General features: G+C 32.2%; 2 protein-coding genes across 13 annotated transcripts in view; one reads left to right on the forward strand and one right to left on the reverse strand.

Moving 5' to 3' along the window:
• Positions 1-2,922: 2,922 nt before the first annotated feature.
• LOC145318583 (uncharacterized) lies at positions 2,923-10,122 on the reverse strand. Its single transcript, XM_080159959.1, has 4 exons — positions 9,933-10,122; positions 9,208-9,269; positions 7,880-7,956; positions 2,923-3,626 (listed from the first exon to the last, which is right to left on the reverse strand). Exons 1-4 carry the CDS (start codon positions 10,003-10,005, stop codon positions 3,515-3,517), a joined length of 324 nt encoding a protein of 107 aa, XP_080016085.1. The 5' UTR covers positions 10,006-10,122; the 3' UTR covers positions 2,923-3,514.
• Positions 10,123-14,318: 4,196 nt separating this feature from the next.
• Positions 14,319-19,860, forward strand: part of LOC145318584 (uncharacterized) — a 39,124-nt gene continuing 33,582 nt past the window's right edge. For 11 of the 12 annotated variants that reach the window (XR_013879384.1, XR_013879385.1, XR_013879382.1 and 8 more), the window contains exons 1-6: positions 14,319-14,502; positions 14,905-15,008; positions 17,434-17,482; positions 18,337-18,401; positions 19,457-19,515; positions 19,663-19,754. Coding sequence is in view for 8 of the 12 variants with exons in the window: in XM_080159960.1 (XP_080016086.1) it covers positions 14,908-15,008; positions 17,434-17,482; positions 18,337-18,401; positions 19,457-19,515; positions 19,663-19,754 (366 nt within the window). In the remaining 4 variants the exon portion in view is untranslated. The remainder of the gene's footprint in view (positions 14,503-14,904; positions 15,009-17,433; positions 17,483-18,336; positions 18,402-19,456; positions 19,516-19,662; positions 19,755-19,860) is intronic. The other variant, XM_080159961.1, reaches the window with a different exon arrangement.

The following is a 19,860-nucleotide window of genomic DNA, read 5'->3' on the forward strand; positions in this document are numbered from 1 at the left end:
TTTTAACAACGAATTTTTACGTGATCTAATTATCCGATTGATCTGATTTTTGGTATATTGATTCCTCAGACAACTATGTATAATGTTATAAGCGAAGCAACTCTATAATCAAGTTCTAAAAATGTAAGTATGTCCATAAACATTATCCTGTATCAAGTAGTTTTTCAACAAATTTACTTACAATTTTGCTTCGACTCTTATACATCTATATTCTGATTATTCAGTTCTGACACTATACAAGTGTTAATGTCCGTTTGTCCCACCGTTTCAGTGCTTCGCTTTTATAGATGTTGTCATCCTTGTTATATTATTTCAGATGAGATAAGAATTCTTTCTTTTTGATTAACAATGATATTATTTCTTCTTCGGGGACTATCAGTTTAAACCTTTTGCGGTTTTATTTTATTGTTTTTTGAAGCACATCCACTTTAAGAAGTACAACTAATATAATAAAAGAAGTGTGTCTCGGAAATTCTAGATGTCAAAGTCCAATCTCATGAAAAACATCTACAAATTAAGACGAATAAAAAGAAGACATAAGAAAATAAAAAAGGCCATGTTTCTTCATATGGCGTTTGGAACATGGAATAATACACACACTTATTTCTAAATTGGAAGATGATGAACGTCCCTTCACAGATTATGACATCATAGGTAGAATAACCAATAAGAGGCCTGCATAAATTTTACTATTGTGTAATTACAGTGTATACTGGCCTCTCATTGGCTATTCTATCGGAAGACGTCATAATCTGTGGAGGGACTTTTATCATCTTCCTAATTTGATGCTTTACCTCAAAATGCCTGGTCGAACTTCATAAAACCCCGTACTCACCTTATTTAGAGTAAGGAATGGGAGGGGAGGGGGTGGCTTGATCAGATTATATTGGATACCTATCTATGATGAAACTATGATGAACAAAATTACTCTTCTGTAGATTGAGCTAATTGTTAAAAAAAAGAAGCTAGTAAAAGTGGCGGCACAGATTATGACGTCAAAAAAATGAACCAATTTTACCATTGGTCAATTACAGTGTATACTGGACTCTCATTGGTTAATTTTGTTTTGACGTCACAATATGTGCCGCCACTTTTTCTAGCTTCTTGAAAAATATTTGACACTATCAATTTGTACCATCCAATCATGATTCAACCAAGTTAACAAATGTAATAAAGTGTTATACAGTTGCAATTTCCATGTTTCCCTTTCTCCCTGGTAAATCAGAACATCGGGTGAGAGGATGGGGAAAAATCCCCTAACATTATCTATAATACAAAGTAGAACGATGTCTGTCTGTTTGTTTGTCTGTTCGTTTGTAGCGAAGGATCTCACTAACCGCTGAACCGATCGGGTTCTCCTTTACAGGGTAGCTTCACACAGGTCCCGGGAAGGTTTATAACTATTTTCTTGGGGGGTGGGACACCCCCAATCCCCCCCAAAAAATTAAAAATATCCCCCCCCCCAAAAAAAAATTAGTGCGGTCGACTTCCTCCCCCCCCCATAAAACAAAATTCCCCCCTCCCAAGGAAAATTTTTTTTAAAGATTTTTTTAAAAAATCTAAATTACAAAAAATTGGTTTTAAATAGCGAAGCTTGGCTGTAAAGGTCGGTCGGTTGGTCTGTTAGATAGCTTTTATTCATTTTTTTGACAAGTCCTATAGATTTCAAACTTTGCATGATGATTCCAGTGACAAAATTTAGAAAGCGTCACGACTCTATAATTGTTGCATGGAAGTCAGTTTAAAGCAATCTGATCTCTAAAATCAACTCCTTAAAATGTAAATCTATTTGCAGTATCCTTTATTTACAAAATTTGGTAGAAAAATTTAAATACACTTTTGCTTAGACTTTTATGATTGTGCTTATTGAGGTCGGACACTCTAAATGAACAGTATTCGTTTTTTCTATGGTTTAGAGCTTAGCTTTTATGGATGATGTCATCCTTGCTAAAAAATAAAGAACACGTTTAAAACTCTTTAATATCTTTTTCTTTACCCTGTGGTGACTATTTTGTTTACATAGCTATTGCTCTGATTGACTTATTATTATGTTAACAAGGATGAAAATATCTATAGCAGCAAAGTGCAACAACAAATTAAATGGTCAAAAAAAGGACAATTATAGGGTCGTTTCGTTTTTCCGTCCGTAACGGATGATCCTTATTGTTAATTTAAGCATGTTAGAATTGTAGTTTCAATTTCAAACTTGCATGATGATTCCTGTAACAATTAGGTAAAATGTAGAAAGCATAGCAATTCCATTAGCACTTCCAGAAAAACCGTATGTCCATTTTAAACACGATTATGGATTTCTAGAAGCCAATATTTTACTTAATACAATAAATATATTCAATTTTGAAATATTAATCCAATGACTATTATGTATAAAGTTATAGGCAAAGCATCTCTATAATCAATTCTTAAAATTTCAGTAAGTTTATATCAGTATACTTTGTGTATCTTAGTAACTTTTGAATAGATTAAAAAAAATGTTTATACTAAATGTTTTGTTAGTCTACAGTATTCGCTTCGCTTTTATGAATATTGTAATTCCTGTTTTTCCTAATGAATATCCTTCAAAATTGGGATATTTAGAAATTCAGGATGATGAAATATTTCTTTGTTTAAGTTAATCCACAAGATTAAGAAATTTATTTGTCACACAAGTACGATTTTAAACTAAGAGCGCAAAACTGGCTTTCAATTTTCACTTTAAATAGGAGAAAAGTAAAAAATTATTTTTTGGTAGAGTTTATTTTTTTTTCTCTCACCTAAGTAGTTGTATACCTTCCTTGACCCTAGAGAAGTTTCATTGTAAAGGAGAACCATATCGGTGCACTTTGCAGTGATCCTAAACTACAGACAGACATCCTGATTCTTTTCTTAGCCTATAGGGGCTTTTTAGTGTTTGTAATAAAAACATGAAAAATATAAGTTTATTCATCATCTACAGTTTATAATATAAATTTTAAAAAATGGATATATGAAGAGTATAGATAGGTTCACTAAGTACATTTAATGATTGTGTTGCTTCACAAAGTATTCTTGAGCACTGTTAAGTTAACCCCCCATCCTTATTTTTAATTAAATTGAAAATAAGTAGGGTAATTCTTTATCTACCTAACTGCTAAAGGGGACCATAACCATGCGGAAATACCCCCCTACCCTCCACAAACTTTATTTTATATTAATTTTAAAAAGCAACAACAATTTATTTTCTACCATGTAGTTTTCATTCAAAATACTGATTCTTAATAATCCTTTTTTTTGTAAAAATTTTAAATATTTTCCATTTATACCACATCAGCATGATGAACATATAAGTTGTGCCTGAATGTGTGTCTTTTATTGCAAATAATACTCTTGTGACTTATGCTGGCATTTTTTTCTAAGTTGGTAACTTTTGCAATCACAAATTACATATAGTGTCAATTAAAAATTTTGCTTGGCAAAGGTTTATTTTTTTATTATCTTCATTAAATGTACTGCATGGAGCTATCCCTTCAATAAATAATTAATCAACTCCTTGGCAAACATCCAATGTTTGACAGAATGGGCAGAGCAGCTCGTTCACACCAGGATCGAGTCCTGCACTGATCACCTCACACAAACATTGCTTGCAGTCCCTGCAATAACACATAGAAATAAAGCAATTTTTAAATATGCAATGATTTTTGAAAATCTGTCACAAATGCCAATTATTTTTTTGTTATCGAAACTATTCTATATACTAGTGCTTATTTCTGTCTGTCGGTCTGACAGGTTTGTAATGATAACCTCAATTTTAATGATTTTTATTGACGAAGCCCAATCTGCACCACTTATGTACCACTTTTGATTCCTGTCACGTCATAAAAATGAGGGAGATAAGAGGAGAAGTGGGAAAGAAAAAAAAGTGATGGAGAATCCCTCATTTTTATGACGTCACATGAATTAAAAGTGGTGGGCTTCGTCATTTTAATTTTTTCTCTTTATGCTTTGATGAACGCGCGTAGTTGTTAATTTCAAACATCTTCGCCACTTTTATACGTAATCATTCTTGTAGTTAATACACGAAACTAATACTTTCTTGACAGATTTCTAAAATCTTTGATTGATCCCAGATTTATTATTTCTAATCAAATTCTCAATAATATTTAGTCGATTTTTTCATGAAGCTACAAATCTTACATGGACATGTTAAAAAGGACCTAAAGGGACAATGGTTGATAAATTGATGTACATCTTCGATGATGATTCACAAAATTCCCCCTTCTGTAGATTCAATTAGTGGTTTAAACGTTTTGACACTTAACCTAATGACCCTATCAATCACAATAAAACAAAAAATCCCCTAAGTAATTTTTATAGTTACCTTAAAAGGTTTAATTTTGGTATTAATCTTAAAATGACAATTTTTTCATATTAATTTAATCTTTAGATTCATGATTTTTAGCATAGTTTTGCATAATATTATGAGCGTAGCATCTCTTTGATTATGTCTTACAAGTTAACAATATTTTTAAAAAAGATATCGAGAGCTTTATTGGTTGATATTCTTTGGTTATTTTATCTGATTTGTTGAGCTTCTAATTTGTGGAGGTTGTCATCCTTGTTATTAATTATGAAAATACACACGTTATGCAGGGAGTAAGGGAGGGGACAATGGATCGAATATTCAATTTTTAAGGAGTCTCAGACTTTGGGGACTGGCTTAAAGGGAATGTGCACGAATACAGCAGATTCTTACTGATTTTGGGGACTTGCGCATCAATGCCCCGCTAACTAGCTGAGCTAGTTTTGAATATGCAGACAGAAAAGTTTGGTATTTATCGCTGGTTTTAACAAATATTTTTTCCCAAGAAAATGTCTTTTCATGTATAGAAACTCTACTGTGATATTTATGTATTAAATAATCTAAGAACCGCTTGAATTTAGGGGTTAATTTATAAATATATCAGAAGGGTTGAGGTAGTTGTAAACAAGATTTTTCTAGTGATTAATTACAGAATGTTTACTACATTGTGATGTGTTAATAATTTAGTTTTCAAGTAAATAATTTTTTTCTTAGAACTAATTTTGTTCTAAATTAGGTTACCATGATCCCTTTACAATTATGGTAAAATTTTCTTGATAAATCTGGTTTTCATTGCTTTTCAGCGAACCCTCTTAAATTGAATTAATTGCCCATTGTCCCCTCCCTTACTCCCTGCACGTTATGTGAGAAAATTAATATGAAATCTAAATGTAAATATTGATAAATATAGATATTTACAATAGACACAATCTAAAGACATGAAATAACTTAATATCACAGTATGCTTTTACTAGGGTAATCTTAGAAATCCAACTAGCAAGTTAATAGTGCCACGCGTTTGGGCGTTATGGTGATAAGCTCGATTCTCTATACCCAAATTTAAAGCGTTTAAAATATTTCATACTCTTACCTAATAGATACCTTGGAGACAAAGAATGTGTAATCAAAGAGTCTATAGCATTAGTTTACAGAGAAAATTAAAATTGAACAATTCTATATTCTAGGACACTTGAATGAACACATTATATTTTAAAGTACCATATCACTCTAGGGAAGGAAAAATTTCTATATGAAAAATATATAGTGTGATTATGTATAAACAAAAGTTCTAGAAACCAGCTATTCCAAGATTTTATGAGATCAAGGCCAAAATATATAATTTCTAAAGATAGAGAGATAATTAATAAGGCTTACAACCAGGGCTCTAAAGCCCTACAGCTTGCAAAAGCCACCTAATGAGCCGCGCGCCTTACCAAGCCACATACTGGCCCTCGGCGCGGCTGCTGACCAGTGGTAAAACTGTGATTTTGGTCAGAGAGAGTGAGGACAATGGGTTGTTTATATACTAGTCCCCAAAGTTTTATAATAACATTTTTTTATTTGTTGGCTTAACAAACTTTTAATTGGTTAGTTTGTTAAGTTGGGTGTTGAAACGTTTTAATCACTAATTTTACGCTACAGTAGGGTAATTTTGTGTATCATCATTGGGAATGTACATTAATTTATCAGCCATTGTCTTATCCCTTTAGATCATGTAGCGATGGTTTCGAGTCGCGATCCATTGATGATGATTTATTCTACTGCTGTCCTGTCAGGAATATAACATTAATATTAAAAGCAAGTTTAGACAAAGGTCGTGCAATCAAAGAATTTGTCGTCTGTACTATAATCAAGACATAACAAAATGAACGTCTCCGACTAAAAAGCTTACTAAAAATTAACTTTTTATCTCCTTTTAATTTTTTATTTTCATGTGCGCGCGTTTATAAAGATTTGACACGAGATGCAATCCTTTTTTCTCTTATTATAGCTATTCCTTAAACCTTGGTATAAATTGACAAATATTTATTTATATTACAATGTATAATTAACCTAAATGAAAAATCCCCTAAATTAAATTGTTCTAACATACAAATGATATAATTTTAGGATTGTACATTTTAAAAAATCTTCTAGAATCAAACATGAAAGTGATATTTAACAACAAAAAATTCATAAAATGTATTTTTGGAGGTTTTACTTGGAGAGGTATCCTACCCCAAATATATCCTTATACTAAAGTAACAGGATGTCTGTTTGTGTGTCTGCGTGTCTGTGTGTTTGTACCGAAGGATCTCGCTAACCACAGAACCGATCGGGTTCTCCTTAACAGGGTAGCTTAGGGTCCTGGGAAGGTTTAAAAATATTTTGGTGGAGGGTACCACCACCTTCCCAAGAGAAATCGCCCCTAGAAGAAAATTAACCTCCCCCCTCAAAAAAAAAAGATTTATATTTTTTTAACTAAAATTAAAAATGTAGAGGGGCACCCCCCCCCCACTCAAAAAATAAAAAAAAATTCTCCCCAAAGAAATTTTTTTTTACTTTTTCTTTTAAAATCTAGAATAATAAATTAGGTTATCAAATATATATATATTTATTATGATATATTATTGTCGAGTGTCTCAAAACCTTAAAATCACTGCAATTTAATCTAAATTCTGTCTCCTTGTCTTTCGTGTCTTAGATTAAATGTGTAGCCGTTGCCAGAGGTACAGCCACTAAATACCGATCTTTAAATCAAATTGTCTACGCGTGGCACAACTACTTTTTGAATTTTCAGTTAAAATATGAAGAAAAAAAAATAATAATACATAAAAACTCCAAACATTTAAAAATCCATGTTTTATTGGCAGCACTGACAGTGGCGACGGCTACGACTACGGCCATGGATACGGCTACGGCAACGGCTACACATTAAAGATCCAGCTCGTCCTAAATCTTCTTGTTTTTCTTTCTCATTGATTATAGATTTGACGATTTTCTTAATTTAGATTTTTCTGCGCCTATAATTGGCCTAATTATCCTTGATTTTATTGTCATCATATCTTTGTTTAAAGCTTTATTAGTTAATGCAGTAAACAGTTGCTATGGAAATTATAACAAAGATTTATCTTTAGTTTAGTAGCAAAGCTACTCTACAACTTTGTCTTTCTGTTTGTCTTTTCTGCCTTAAAAATCTGGAATGATAAATACGCATGCATGGTTGGTAACTCTGAAGATCTTATGGGATAAGATAATAGGCAATAATTTTTTGAGGAGGGGGGGAAGGGTAGTATTTTTTTCTAGCAATCTTTCTTGGAAGGGTTGAGGTTAGTTATAAACCATTCCTTACCAGTTAGCGTTCCTTACCTAACCCAAAAAGTAAGTTTCTTTGTGGAAAGCTATGAAATGTGTCGTCATGTGAGGAATGAGAGGATAATTAGGAAAGGAAACCCCTAAAAAAGAGAACGAATTAGACGTATTTTTATGACGTCACACAGAACACTTTTCAGCGCTTCTTGTTTATGCTCTACTTTCCGGTAGAGGAAATTGCCTAAAACTTACGATAAGGCGTAGACAAGGGCGCCCATACATTCTGGAGAAAGCTTCACTTGACAATATCGCAGAATATTCTCTACATCCTTAATAGATAGATAGATAGATAGATAGATTGATAGATTGATAGATTGATAGATTGATAGATTGATAGATTGATAGATTGATAGATAGATAGATAGAGAGATAGAGAGAAAGATAGATAGATAGGCAGCTTTATCAAAGTCACTGTAAGATAAAATTCTACATTGTGTTGACCCCCCAACGACAGCTGAAATTAATTATAGGTTTCGTGATTTTTTAAATTAATTTCGTTGTTGATAAAAGCTTCAGATAAACGGACATTGATATAGAAATAAAAAGTTTCGTGATTTTTATTTTGATAAAACTATTAATTTATTAAACTACAATTTTGTTATAATATCAACATATGTCGATATCATGTCAGCCATAATCACTTTTATTATAGCCATATAGTAGACATAAATTAGAAAAATTATTTCGTTGTAATGTCAACTTTGATAAATAGTTTTAATGTCATTAGTTTGTCGGTATAAAGTCAGCATAAAGCCACATTTATTATAGGATACTGTGAGTATTGGTGCAAAAAATATGACGTAACAAAAAAAATTAGCCAATGAGAGTCCACTATAAATTTTACCATTGGTCAATAACGGCCTCTCATTGGCTAATTTTTTTTGTTACGTCATATTTTTTGCACCAATACTCACAGCATCTTATTATAGTCATATAGAGTCGACACAAACCCTTAAAATCAATATCGATATAATGCCAGCACTTTTAACTAGGCCGATAATTGGGGAATGCTTGATTCAGGTGTTTAAGTGACATTTAGACAGACACATATCCTATTACTATACTTTACAAACTAGCGGCTCCACCCCTAGAGGCTTATATGGTTACTTGAAGGAAGGGTTGGGGGGTCAAGACCCTTTCACATTACAGTTTAGTTTTATAAATAATTTTAGGGGTGGTATTCTTTTTCTTTTGGCGATTTATTTTTTATCCTAAAAAGTCAACAATCTTCCCTGACAACATCCATAAAAGCGAAGCGCTGAAACGGTAGGACTAACGGACATTAACACTTGTATAGTGTCAGAACTGAATAAACATAATATAAATGTATAAGACTTCAAGCAAAATTGTAAGTAAATTTGTTGAAAAACTGCTTGATACAGAATAATGTTTATGGACATACTTACATTTTTAGGACTTAATTGTAGAGCTGCTTCGCTTATAATATTGTACTTACGGACGGACGGACGGACGGACGGAACGACCCTAATTATAGAAAAGCTTCGCTTTTAAAAACTTACCGCAGAACATTTAGAACATTGAGGGGGAAGTGTATAGGGAGATTCTGAATTCCCATTTATATCTAAAATAAAATAGATTTGCAGTTGTCCGCTGATAAGAAAATTAAACATTCTTGAATAAATTTCTTAATTCCAGCACACCTGGGCCAACAAGAAATTGATTATTATTTAATGTTGACAATTATGCAAAGGAGAGCCATATCGGTCCAGTGGTAAGTGAGATCTTTTGTTACACATTAACAGAAAGACACATGAACAGATATTGTAACTTTTTAGGAGCGAAGCTACTCAATAATTTTAAATGTCCGTCTGTCCGTATGTCTGAAACGTTTTGGAGGAAACGTGATTTTCTCGTCTTCTATTCAAGATAGACAGCTGAAATTTTTAGTGAAGATTCCTATGACATATGCCTGCCCATCTAATCTATACATTGTTTTGCCCATCTGTCTATTATTTGGGGTGCTAGATCGATTCCTAGATTTATAAGTATTCGGGATTTTCTCAACTTTTTTTCAAGATAGATGGATTAAATTTTCAGGGATTAATCAATTATACATTCTACACCAAGGTTTATTAAGAATTTGTTACGATTTCCCTAATCAAGTTTAATGTTTATCGTATGACACTGCTCTATAATAAATTTCCCCCCCGATATCCATAAATAATTTTTTATCTTCGCTACTTATGGATGTTGTCACCTTGTTAAAACTGTAAAAATATTTTACCTTTAACATTAAAACCATAAACATTGTGGCTTATAGCCAAAGACACTAAAATAAAACTTAAAAATGGCTGCATATCTTTTAATAACTCACTAATACTAAATAATTATTATTATTAAATTTCCTAATTACGCAGATTTTTAAATTAAACTCTAAAGATAACAGATTTATTATGAAAACACAGAGAAATTGCACTTTTTAACTAATAGATTATAAGAACAGCGATAATTGTTCTTAAAATTAAGTTATTGAAAATGGAAGAGAAAAAATTTCTCCATAATTCTTGTGATGAAAAAATAATGAAAAACATTGAGGAGGGGGTGGGGGATCTGGAACATTAGTTTACCCCCCCCCCCCCAGAAAATATTAGTCATATGTAGGTTATTTGTAGTACTCCCGTTTAAACCCAATAGATCAAAGTTTTTTGGAGAGGTGGTACAAAATTCTCCATTTACATGTTATTTATTAGAATACCTTTATGTGTTACAAGTAGCTCGTACAGATTAGTTTACATCACGAATTTTTTTTGACGTTATATGGTCAATATTGAAATTATTAAAATGATAATCTTATCAGTATGAGAAACAAGAATGACATCATCCCAAAAGTAAATATATGTGTAATAATAATGTTGGCTGCAGTCATGAAGCTGGAAAACGTGTCTCCTAAAAAGGGTACAGGTTAAAAACTTATGGTCAAAGTATGCCGTAAAACGGAATAGTTGGTCAAACGTTGTAACATTCGTCCTTTTTTTTTAGGAATAGTTATTTCTCGCATCGTATTATAAACGGCTTTCCGCGGATATAGAATGTACAATTATAAGATAAAAACTAGTTTTTTAGCCCCAAAGTGCCGAAGGCACGGGCGAAAAAAACTGGTTTTAATCTTATGATTGTACATTTTTATATTCGTAGAAAGCTGGATATAATACGATGCTAGACATAGTTTTTTCGTATTGATGAGAACCGGTTCCTATCCACCGGATTCGAATGAATACGAGAAACAGATTTACCATGTTTTTTTTTTTAATATGCTTAAAATTTCATAAAGGATTCTGTTTCTTATTATAGTAAAAAAAATTTTTGTTTGTGCTTTGATTGTTTATTATCTCATTAAATTGATAAAAATATACTTACGTAATATGATTTTTCCTAAATAACTATAAAGTGTTTAATAAGATATAAATAAGATATAATATATAGTTTTCCGGAATTTTAAAGTTAGGGGGAGATTTGAAATCTTCATCAAATTTTGAGGATTTTTTATAAAATTCGTTTTTTCTATAATTCTTTATCTAAAAGCGGAAATGCAATTTAAGTTAATTAATTTTGGCATCTGTGATTGGTGGATTTAAAAAATCTGCGCTCTGATTGGATGGCGTACATCATTCAACCAATTAGAGCGCAGGTAGTTTAAAATCCACCTATCCTATTGGTCAAAATTAATTATCTTAAAATGCATTTCCGCTTTTAGATAAAGAATTATACAAAAAAACTAATTTTATAAAAAATCCTTAAAATTTGATGCAGATTTCAAATCTCCCCCTAACAATAACATTCCGGAAAACTTATATATCTTACTGTTTAAATGGGACTGTGTCTAATTAAATAAAAAGGCGATTTTGCTAAAAGTTCCTTGTCGAGCGCAAAAACCCCACCGCACACTAGTATTTTGAATTAAATTGAAAATAAAGGATTTTTTACATCTTATACCAACATCGAAATTAATTCGAAAAAAATAACAAAGCATTTCAGCAAAACATAGTAAAATTTTATATTTATTTCGCTTGTTGGCTATATCTTATTCCTGGATCTTCCTTTGCTTCTTTATTACATCAGGAAAGGTTAACCTCCCAGGGTTAAGCACCGTAGGTATAGACAGAGTTTGGACATCGGGGAAAAAAACTAACCACTTTCTTATAAGGGGGCAGTGCTGAGTGCTCGATAGCCATTTTGAAAGAAAGTACAGAGAATCTCTGAAAGGAAACCCTAAATAAAAGGAAATATGTATTAAATAACTAAGCAACATGTTATTAGATTGTAATATAATTCTGTTAGAGAAACCCTTAAAAAATATAAATACTACAGTATTAAAGGGGTAAGGAAAAGTATTCTAAAAATATAAATACAGGATTAAAGGGGTAAGGAAAAGTATTCTAAAAATATAAATAAAGGATTAAAGGGGTAAGGAAAAGTATTCTAAATATATAAATACAGGATTAAAGGGGCAAGGAAAAGTATTCTAAAAATATAAATACAGGATTAAAGGGGCAAGGAAAAGTATTCTAAAAATATAAATACAGGATTAAAGGGGTAAGGAAAAGTATTCTAAAAATATAAATATAGGATTAAAGGGGTAAGGAAAAGTATTCTAAAAATATAAATACAGGATTAAAGGGGCAAGGAAAAGTATTCTAAAAATATAAATACAGGATTAAAGGGGTAAGGAAAAGTATTCTAAAAATATAAATACAGGATTAAAGGGGTAAGGAAAAGTATTCTAAAAATATAAATACAGGATTAAAGGGGTAACGAAAAGTATTCTAAAAATATAAATACAGGATTAAAGGGGTAACGAAAAGTATTCTGAAAAAACAAGTGGGGCCTATACCTATACCTGAGGTGGATTCTTGAAAAAATTTGCCCCACTAATCGCTTAGTGGGGCAAAAATTTTTTTCGTGAAAAATCCACCAAAATCACATTAAAAATCTACAAAAATTTAACATAATCATAGAAGGGTTATTAACATATGATTTTGTTTAATTTTTGTAGATTTTTAATGTGATTTTGGTGGATTTTTCACGAAAACAATTTTGCCCAACTAAGCGATTAGTGGGGCAAATTTTTTTTTTAAGAATCCACCCCTGGCCTAGGTTAAAAAGAAACAAATGAAAAACAATCCCCGTCCTCTCTTTATTTTAAATTTTTTTCTCGTATTCATTCGAATCCGGTGGATAGGAACCGGTTCTCATCCATACGAAAAAACTATGTCTAGCATCGTATTATATCCAGCTTTCTACGAATATAAAAATGTACAATCATAAGATTAAAACCAGTTTTTTTAGCTCGTGCCTTCGGCACCTCGAGGCTAAAAAACTAGTTTTAATCTCATAATTGTACATTCTATATCCGCGGAAAGCCGTTTATAATATGATGCGAGAAATAAGGATTAGAGTTTCTTTGCTCATTTAGGCACTTTGAGGAAAACTAATATTTAAAGTTCTCTGAAATGAAAACATCTAGCTATAAAGGTAAATTTTAAGGATTAATATATACAAACTGTATGTAAATTTTGTACCAATAAGGACAAAACTATGGCGTGAACAACTTACATAGTGTCATTGGAATCGCCAATTCTAAAGTAAAATTTAAAGGATATATCTATCTTACCAAAGTATTGATATTAAACGTTGTAAAAAAATAATAAAAAACAACAATCGCTCTCATTCCAAACCGTCTTAATTAAGAACTAGGAGATATACCTTATAATGATTGAAGTTGTTGATTGTGCATGTAAAGACCTTTTCATAGACACCTTAACCAGGTTTCTAACACAATTCTAGACGATATGGCATAAAAAGACAGTCCTGTCTTACATTGAGAAGTGACGGATCTTTCTTTTGATTAATTTTCAGTAAAATATGCACTCTCCTGGTAGAAAAGCAAAATTCTCCACCCGGGCTAGGTCTCGAGCTGTGGTGCTCTAGAGAGGTGAGTAGATTCACAAATCATTACTTTTTTTTGTCATTATTTGAGCATGAATTAGAATAATCAAAACTAAAATTGAAACCACTATGAAATAGTGAAAATTGTAGTAAATTTTTAAAATTTCTTTACGTCCTTTAAATTATTTCAGCATCCACATGTTGAAAATGGACGTACAGACGTTCTAAAAATAATATTAGAGTCAATTATAAGCTTTCAAAATAAAAATATACCCCAACTCTTTATTGACAACAATAACAGCAGAGCTATGTACAATTTAGATATTTTACTTGTTGTCTTTATGCCTGACCGGAAATAGGGCATTAGTGGTGTTTTATAAATCTTACAAATAATAATAATTAGACATAAATATAAAAGTTAATAATGTTTGTATCATATGCACTATGCTCATGTTGACTATTTTGTAAGGCAAAAGTGAGCGCTTATATCTTCGTATAGGGGCGTAGCCGCTAGTATAGATATGAACGAATTTGACGATTTACTTATTCTGTATTTTACGGAGAAGCAAGAAACATTCTAAATTCATATCTCAAAATATAATAGTCTAAAACCATCACACTTTATATAATAGGATTATTCTGCTAATCTTTTTTTGTGTGTGGACTATGTGAACACCAAAGATTAAAAAATCAACAACTTAATGGACAAAGCAAGCAATTTCTCAGTCGAGGCATGTCTCTGGTAGCGAGTACATCCATGCACACCAGATAGAGACGAGCAGGTCCGCACTCCCCTGGTCCCTACACATCCACGGGGTGTGTGGCAGGGGGGGAGGGCAGCCCGATGCTCCAAATTTCAGGTCAGCATTATCTACAAAGAAAAGATAAAGTTATAACATGTTGTACAGGTAAAATCAATAAAAAACCTATTTTAGTATTCTTAATTTTGTCTAAATGTATAAGTTTAAACAAAATTGTAAAAAAATTGTTGATTCTGTGAGTATTGGTGCAAAAAGTATGACATAACAAATAAAAATTAGCCAATGAGAGGCCGTTATTGACCAATGGTAAAATTTATAGTGGACTCTCATTGGCTAATTTTTTTGTTACGTCATATTTTTTGCACCAATACTCACAGCATCAAATTGTTGCAAATTGTTTAAATACAGAATACTATTAAAGAACATACTTACATTTTTAGGACTTGATTATAGAGACGCTTTGCCTATAAAATTGTACCATGTTGTAATAGGAATCAGTATTCCAAAAATCAGATGAATAGGATAATTATATCATATGTAATATTTTAGGATATGAAATGTTCTGTAATAATTCGGGAAATGATGACGACATTAATAAATTTTTACATTGGCGTGGCCCGGCTCACTGTACTTCTTCCATTTACCGTGGTCAGGTAAATATCAAGTTAACTATGAACAAAGACTATATTGTGTAAAAAATGATCCATGTGACGTCATAACAATGAGGAAGATGAGAGGAGACGCGAGAAAGAAGTCCCCTAAAAAGAGATGATAATCCCTAATTTTTATGACGTCACATGGATCATTTTTGACACAATTTAGTCTTTGTCAAACTATGCATCTTTTTAAATCATAGACCTTCAGAGGGGGGGGGGGGGTGTAAAAGGGCGTTGACTTACTTCAAACTTTAAAAACCATCATTTTACCCCCACAAAATTTTAAAATACATTAGATTACCCCTATCAAACCTTTGGAAACCCTTATTTTAGCACCTTCAAAAGAAAAAGATTGGACATCCTTATTTCAATTAAATTTTAATTTGATTGATTTAGGTGACTGGAAATCCTAAGGGGCTATTTTTACCAAAAATTGTCCATATTTTCTGTATTAAAAAATATTTACTAAAGAGTGATAATTATGTCTTAAAAGCATTATATAATTATACATAACATTACTGACAATAATTATTATAATTAGTTTTAAATGTCGTCATTTCGATTTTATCTATTAAAAATTTTTTTTGGTAAGGTTAGGTTTTATTAAATATTAAAAGGACTCTCCACAGAAAAATCAACTTTGGATTTTTGAAAATCTAACCTGAAACTATTATTCTCTGTTCAATTTTAGGCATTTTTTGTTTTTGTGGCATCGCGATTGAAGCCCTTTGAAAATTTTGTCCGCCGCCTATTTGTACTGCCGCTATAACAACATATACTACACTTTCCTCCACTCAATATGTGTTCGCCGCTAAAGAACATTTGCTCCATTGCAACCAGCCGCTCTACGATTTATCCTCTTCCTTGACTGGACAATCCTGCCGCCTCCATTTTGTGTTCGCCTCCGCCAAATATAACCATCTTTTGCTGCAGTTGCCGCATTCATCGCCCTTCTCCGCCGCTACTCCGCTATACATTGCGTACGTAGCTATACACAACACCCCCAGCCTCCATTTAATTTCTGAACAAGGGAGAGGGAAGTATGTATTAAAAAGCGACGTACAGCGGAGTAGCGGCGGAGAAGGGCGATGAATGCGGCAACGGCGGCAAAAATAGAAGCTAAAAATCACTAAAGCAGCACAAATTAAATGGCGGGAGGATTCACTTAAAGGAGGTAAAAAATTTCAAAGGGCTTCGATCGCGATGCCACAAAAACAAAAATGCCTAAAATTGAACAGAGAATAATAATTTCAGGTTAGATTTTCAAAAATCTAAAGTTGATTTTTCTGTGGAGAGTCCTTTTAAGACACATGCGGGCAAATACCTTGTTCGGTTAGGATCTAGAATGGTTTTGGCATACAGCAGAGTCTATAAATAAGTAAACAAGATAATGTATTCTATAGTCAAACTCTCAGCGCAGCTACTATATAACTTTTAAAAGCGGCTTAGCCCCTAGAGGCCTCTAGTGGCACTTTAAAAGTTTTTTTTTTATATTTAGATATGTCTATGTTGCGTTTGACGTTTATGTTTCGTTGAACACTCTTTGTTATATTGAGAAACGTAAATTTTTTTTATTTTTTGTGATTTCTCTTGGGAGGGTGGTGGTACCATCCCCCAAAATAGTTATAAACCTTCCTGGGACCTATGAAAATCTACCCAGTTAGGGAGAACCCGATCGGTTCAGTGGTTAGTTAGATCCTTCGGTACAAACACACAGACAAACACACAGATAAATAAGGATATGCCTTTTTAAAACTGGAAAATTCATATTTCCTGTGTCATATTCTTTCAAAAACAAGGATGACAATATCCATAAAAGCGAATCACTGAAACGGTAGGACAAACGGACATTAACATTTGTATAGTGTCAGAACTGAATAATCAAAATATAAATATATAATCGTCGAACCAAAATTGTAAGTAAATTTGTTAAAAAACTGCTGGATACAGGATAATGTTTATGAACATACTTACATTTTTAGGACTTGATTATAGAGTTGCTTCGCTTATAACATTATACTTTGTCGTCCCAGGAATTAATATACCAAAAATCGGATCAATCGGATGATTAAATCACATTAAAATTTTTTGTTAAAAAAGTGAAAAAATCAACATGTTTAAAATGGACGTACGGACATTCTGGTATTGATTATAGAGTTGCTACGCTTTCTAAATCTTACCTAACTACTAAAGGAATCACCATGCAAAGTTTTAAATCGATAGGACAATTCTAACATGCCTAAATTAACGAAAAAAGCTTTCCTTCTCGGACGGACGGACGTACGGACGGATCGACCCTAATTATAGAAAAGCTTCGCTTTTTAAAAAGAAGTCATAAAATACAAATGACCAATGATAGGCCAGTATACAATTTACCATCGGTCAATTACATGTTGTCCTTGTTATTTATGAATTATTTTAGAGCATGGAAACTTTCTATGGAATATCCAGATTATCTGGAGGACGATCAGGTATACACACAGATAGGTAGATATCATTTATAGATAGATAGATATATAGATTGAAAGATAGATATATGGAGATAGATAGACAGAAATGCAGATAGATAGAAAGACAGAAAGATAGAAAGACAGAAAGATAGAAAGACAGAAAGATAGAAAGACAGAAAGATAGAAAGACAGATAGACAGAAATGCAGATAGATAGAAAGACAGAAAGAAAGAAAGAAAGACAGATAGATAGAAAGACAGATAGACGGTAAGACAGATAGATGGAAAGACAGAAAGAAAGAAAGACAGATATATGGAAAGACAGAAAGAAAGAAATACAGATAGATTGAAAGACAGAAAGATATAAAGACAGATAGACAGAAATCCAGATAGATAGAAAGACAGATAGATAGAAAGACAGATAGACATAAATGCAGAAAGACAGATAGATGTAAAGACAGAAAGAAAGAAAGACAGATAGATTGAAAGACAGAAAGATAGAAAGACAGATAGACAGAAATGCAGATAGATAGAAAGACAGAAAGAAAGAAAGAAAGACAGATAGATAGAAAGACAGATGGACATAAATGCAGAAAGACAGATAGACAGAAATGCAGATATAGAAAGAAAGATATATGGAAAGACAGATACCTAGAAAATGTGTATCTATCTTGATAGTGAGGAAATTGAAATAATTAAATAGATAGGAGATAACAAAATAAAAAAAATTGTTAAAAGACGTATATGTAAACACTAAACAGTAAGATAGATATGAATATGAAAGACAGAGAAAGCTAGCAGGAATCATTGTAAGCTAACGAATGACAAATCGTGTTTGTAAAACTTTGTGTTCTATTCACTATTAAATCTTGTTAGGTTTATGATGATGAAGAAAACAGTTATTATAATGGGGACGACCCAGAATCTAAATTGGCATTAAGGTAAAAAATAATATACAAGTTGGGACACTGCTTAAAAAGTCCCCAATGTTTTTAAGCTAAATGTGAGATTGAGTTTAAAAAAACTTTTTGGATCAGTTTAATTTACAGACCAATAGCAATTTCCTCCCTGAATATTAACTAACTATTTAAAATAGAGAAATTATGTCTCATACAAAGTTATTAGTAATATACTTACGGAGTGAGGCAGCTAATTAGCATAGAACACGCTACGAGTCTAGTATAACAGCACAGGCAGAATGGATAAATTTAACATAGTTGATCAGTTAATTTCCAGTATGGCTTCGAAACCGACTAATATCCGGTAGATTAGAACTGGTTCGTATCATATCAAAAATATTATTTATAGCATGGATTACCAGATAATTTTCCCCAATTAAAAAATTAAAATCAAAACCAGTTTTGTTAGCCCCCTGTTTTAATCGTATTATCTTTTATTGTAATATCCACGGAAAGCTGTCCAAAATACTATAAGATAAATAACTATTTTCTAATTCGATCGTAGCAGTCCTAAATGAATGGAATAAACCATTCTATAAGGTAAATTTTGATACGGGAATTTGTGTTGTTAATTTATTTTGCTAATATAGTCCTCAGATATTATTTGATACGTTCCTCCATGGTTAGGAGAGGGGATGGGGTAAAGTCTTAGAGAGATGGGGGGAAGGTTATGGTTTATTTATATTAGCCAGCTGGGAAAAACATTTTATCAGGGTTTGCAATAACATCCACGTATTCTGTATCCATTACATACAGTTATTGAATAGTTATTTCTCGCATCGTATTATAAACAGCTTTCCGCGGATATAGAATGTACACTTATAATATTAAAACCAGTTTATTTAGCCCCGAGGTGCCGAAGGCATGGGCTAAAAAAAACTGGTTTTAATCTTATGATTGTACATTTTTATATTCGTAGAAAGCTGGATATAATTCGATGCTAGACATAGTTTTTTCGCATGGATGAGAACCGGTTTCTATCCACCGGATTCGAATGAATACGAGAAATATTTTTAACAATATAAATTTCTTTTCAGTGAGGTGGAAGCTGATTCTTCTTTTGAGGATGAACATACACCTAACAATACTTTTCTAGGTAATGGATAGATAGATAGATAGATAGATAGATAGATAGATAGATAGATAGATAGATAGATAGATAGATAGATAGATAGATAGATAGATAGATAAAATTATACCTGATTGTTAAAGTAATCCTATAACAAGGCATTTGTTTCTAAAGGTTGGGGATCTGAGAGTTTGAAGACAAGCCCTGAAGAAAATGGATTAAACTTCTCCTGGCTCTGGAATTGGGGGTGGCCTAAAGAATACAAGGTAAAATAATTTTACATGGAAGCCAAATTGCCGTGATGACTACCGACAACTCCCCTTACCCTTACTTTTAAACAAAATTGAATACAAGGGGGGCTGTGGGAGTTAG

This window comes from Acartia tonsa, chromosome 5 (genome assembly GCF_053477335.1).
Source record: "Acartia tonsa isolate MP-2025a chromosome 5, ASM5347733v1, whole genome shotgun sequence".
Classification (NCBI taxonomy): Eukaryota; Metazoa; Arthropoda; class Copepoda; order Calanoida; family Acartiidae; genus Acartia; species Acartia tonsa.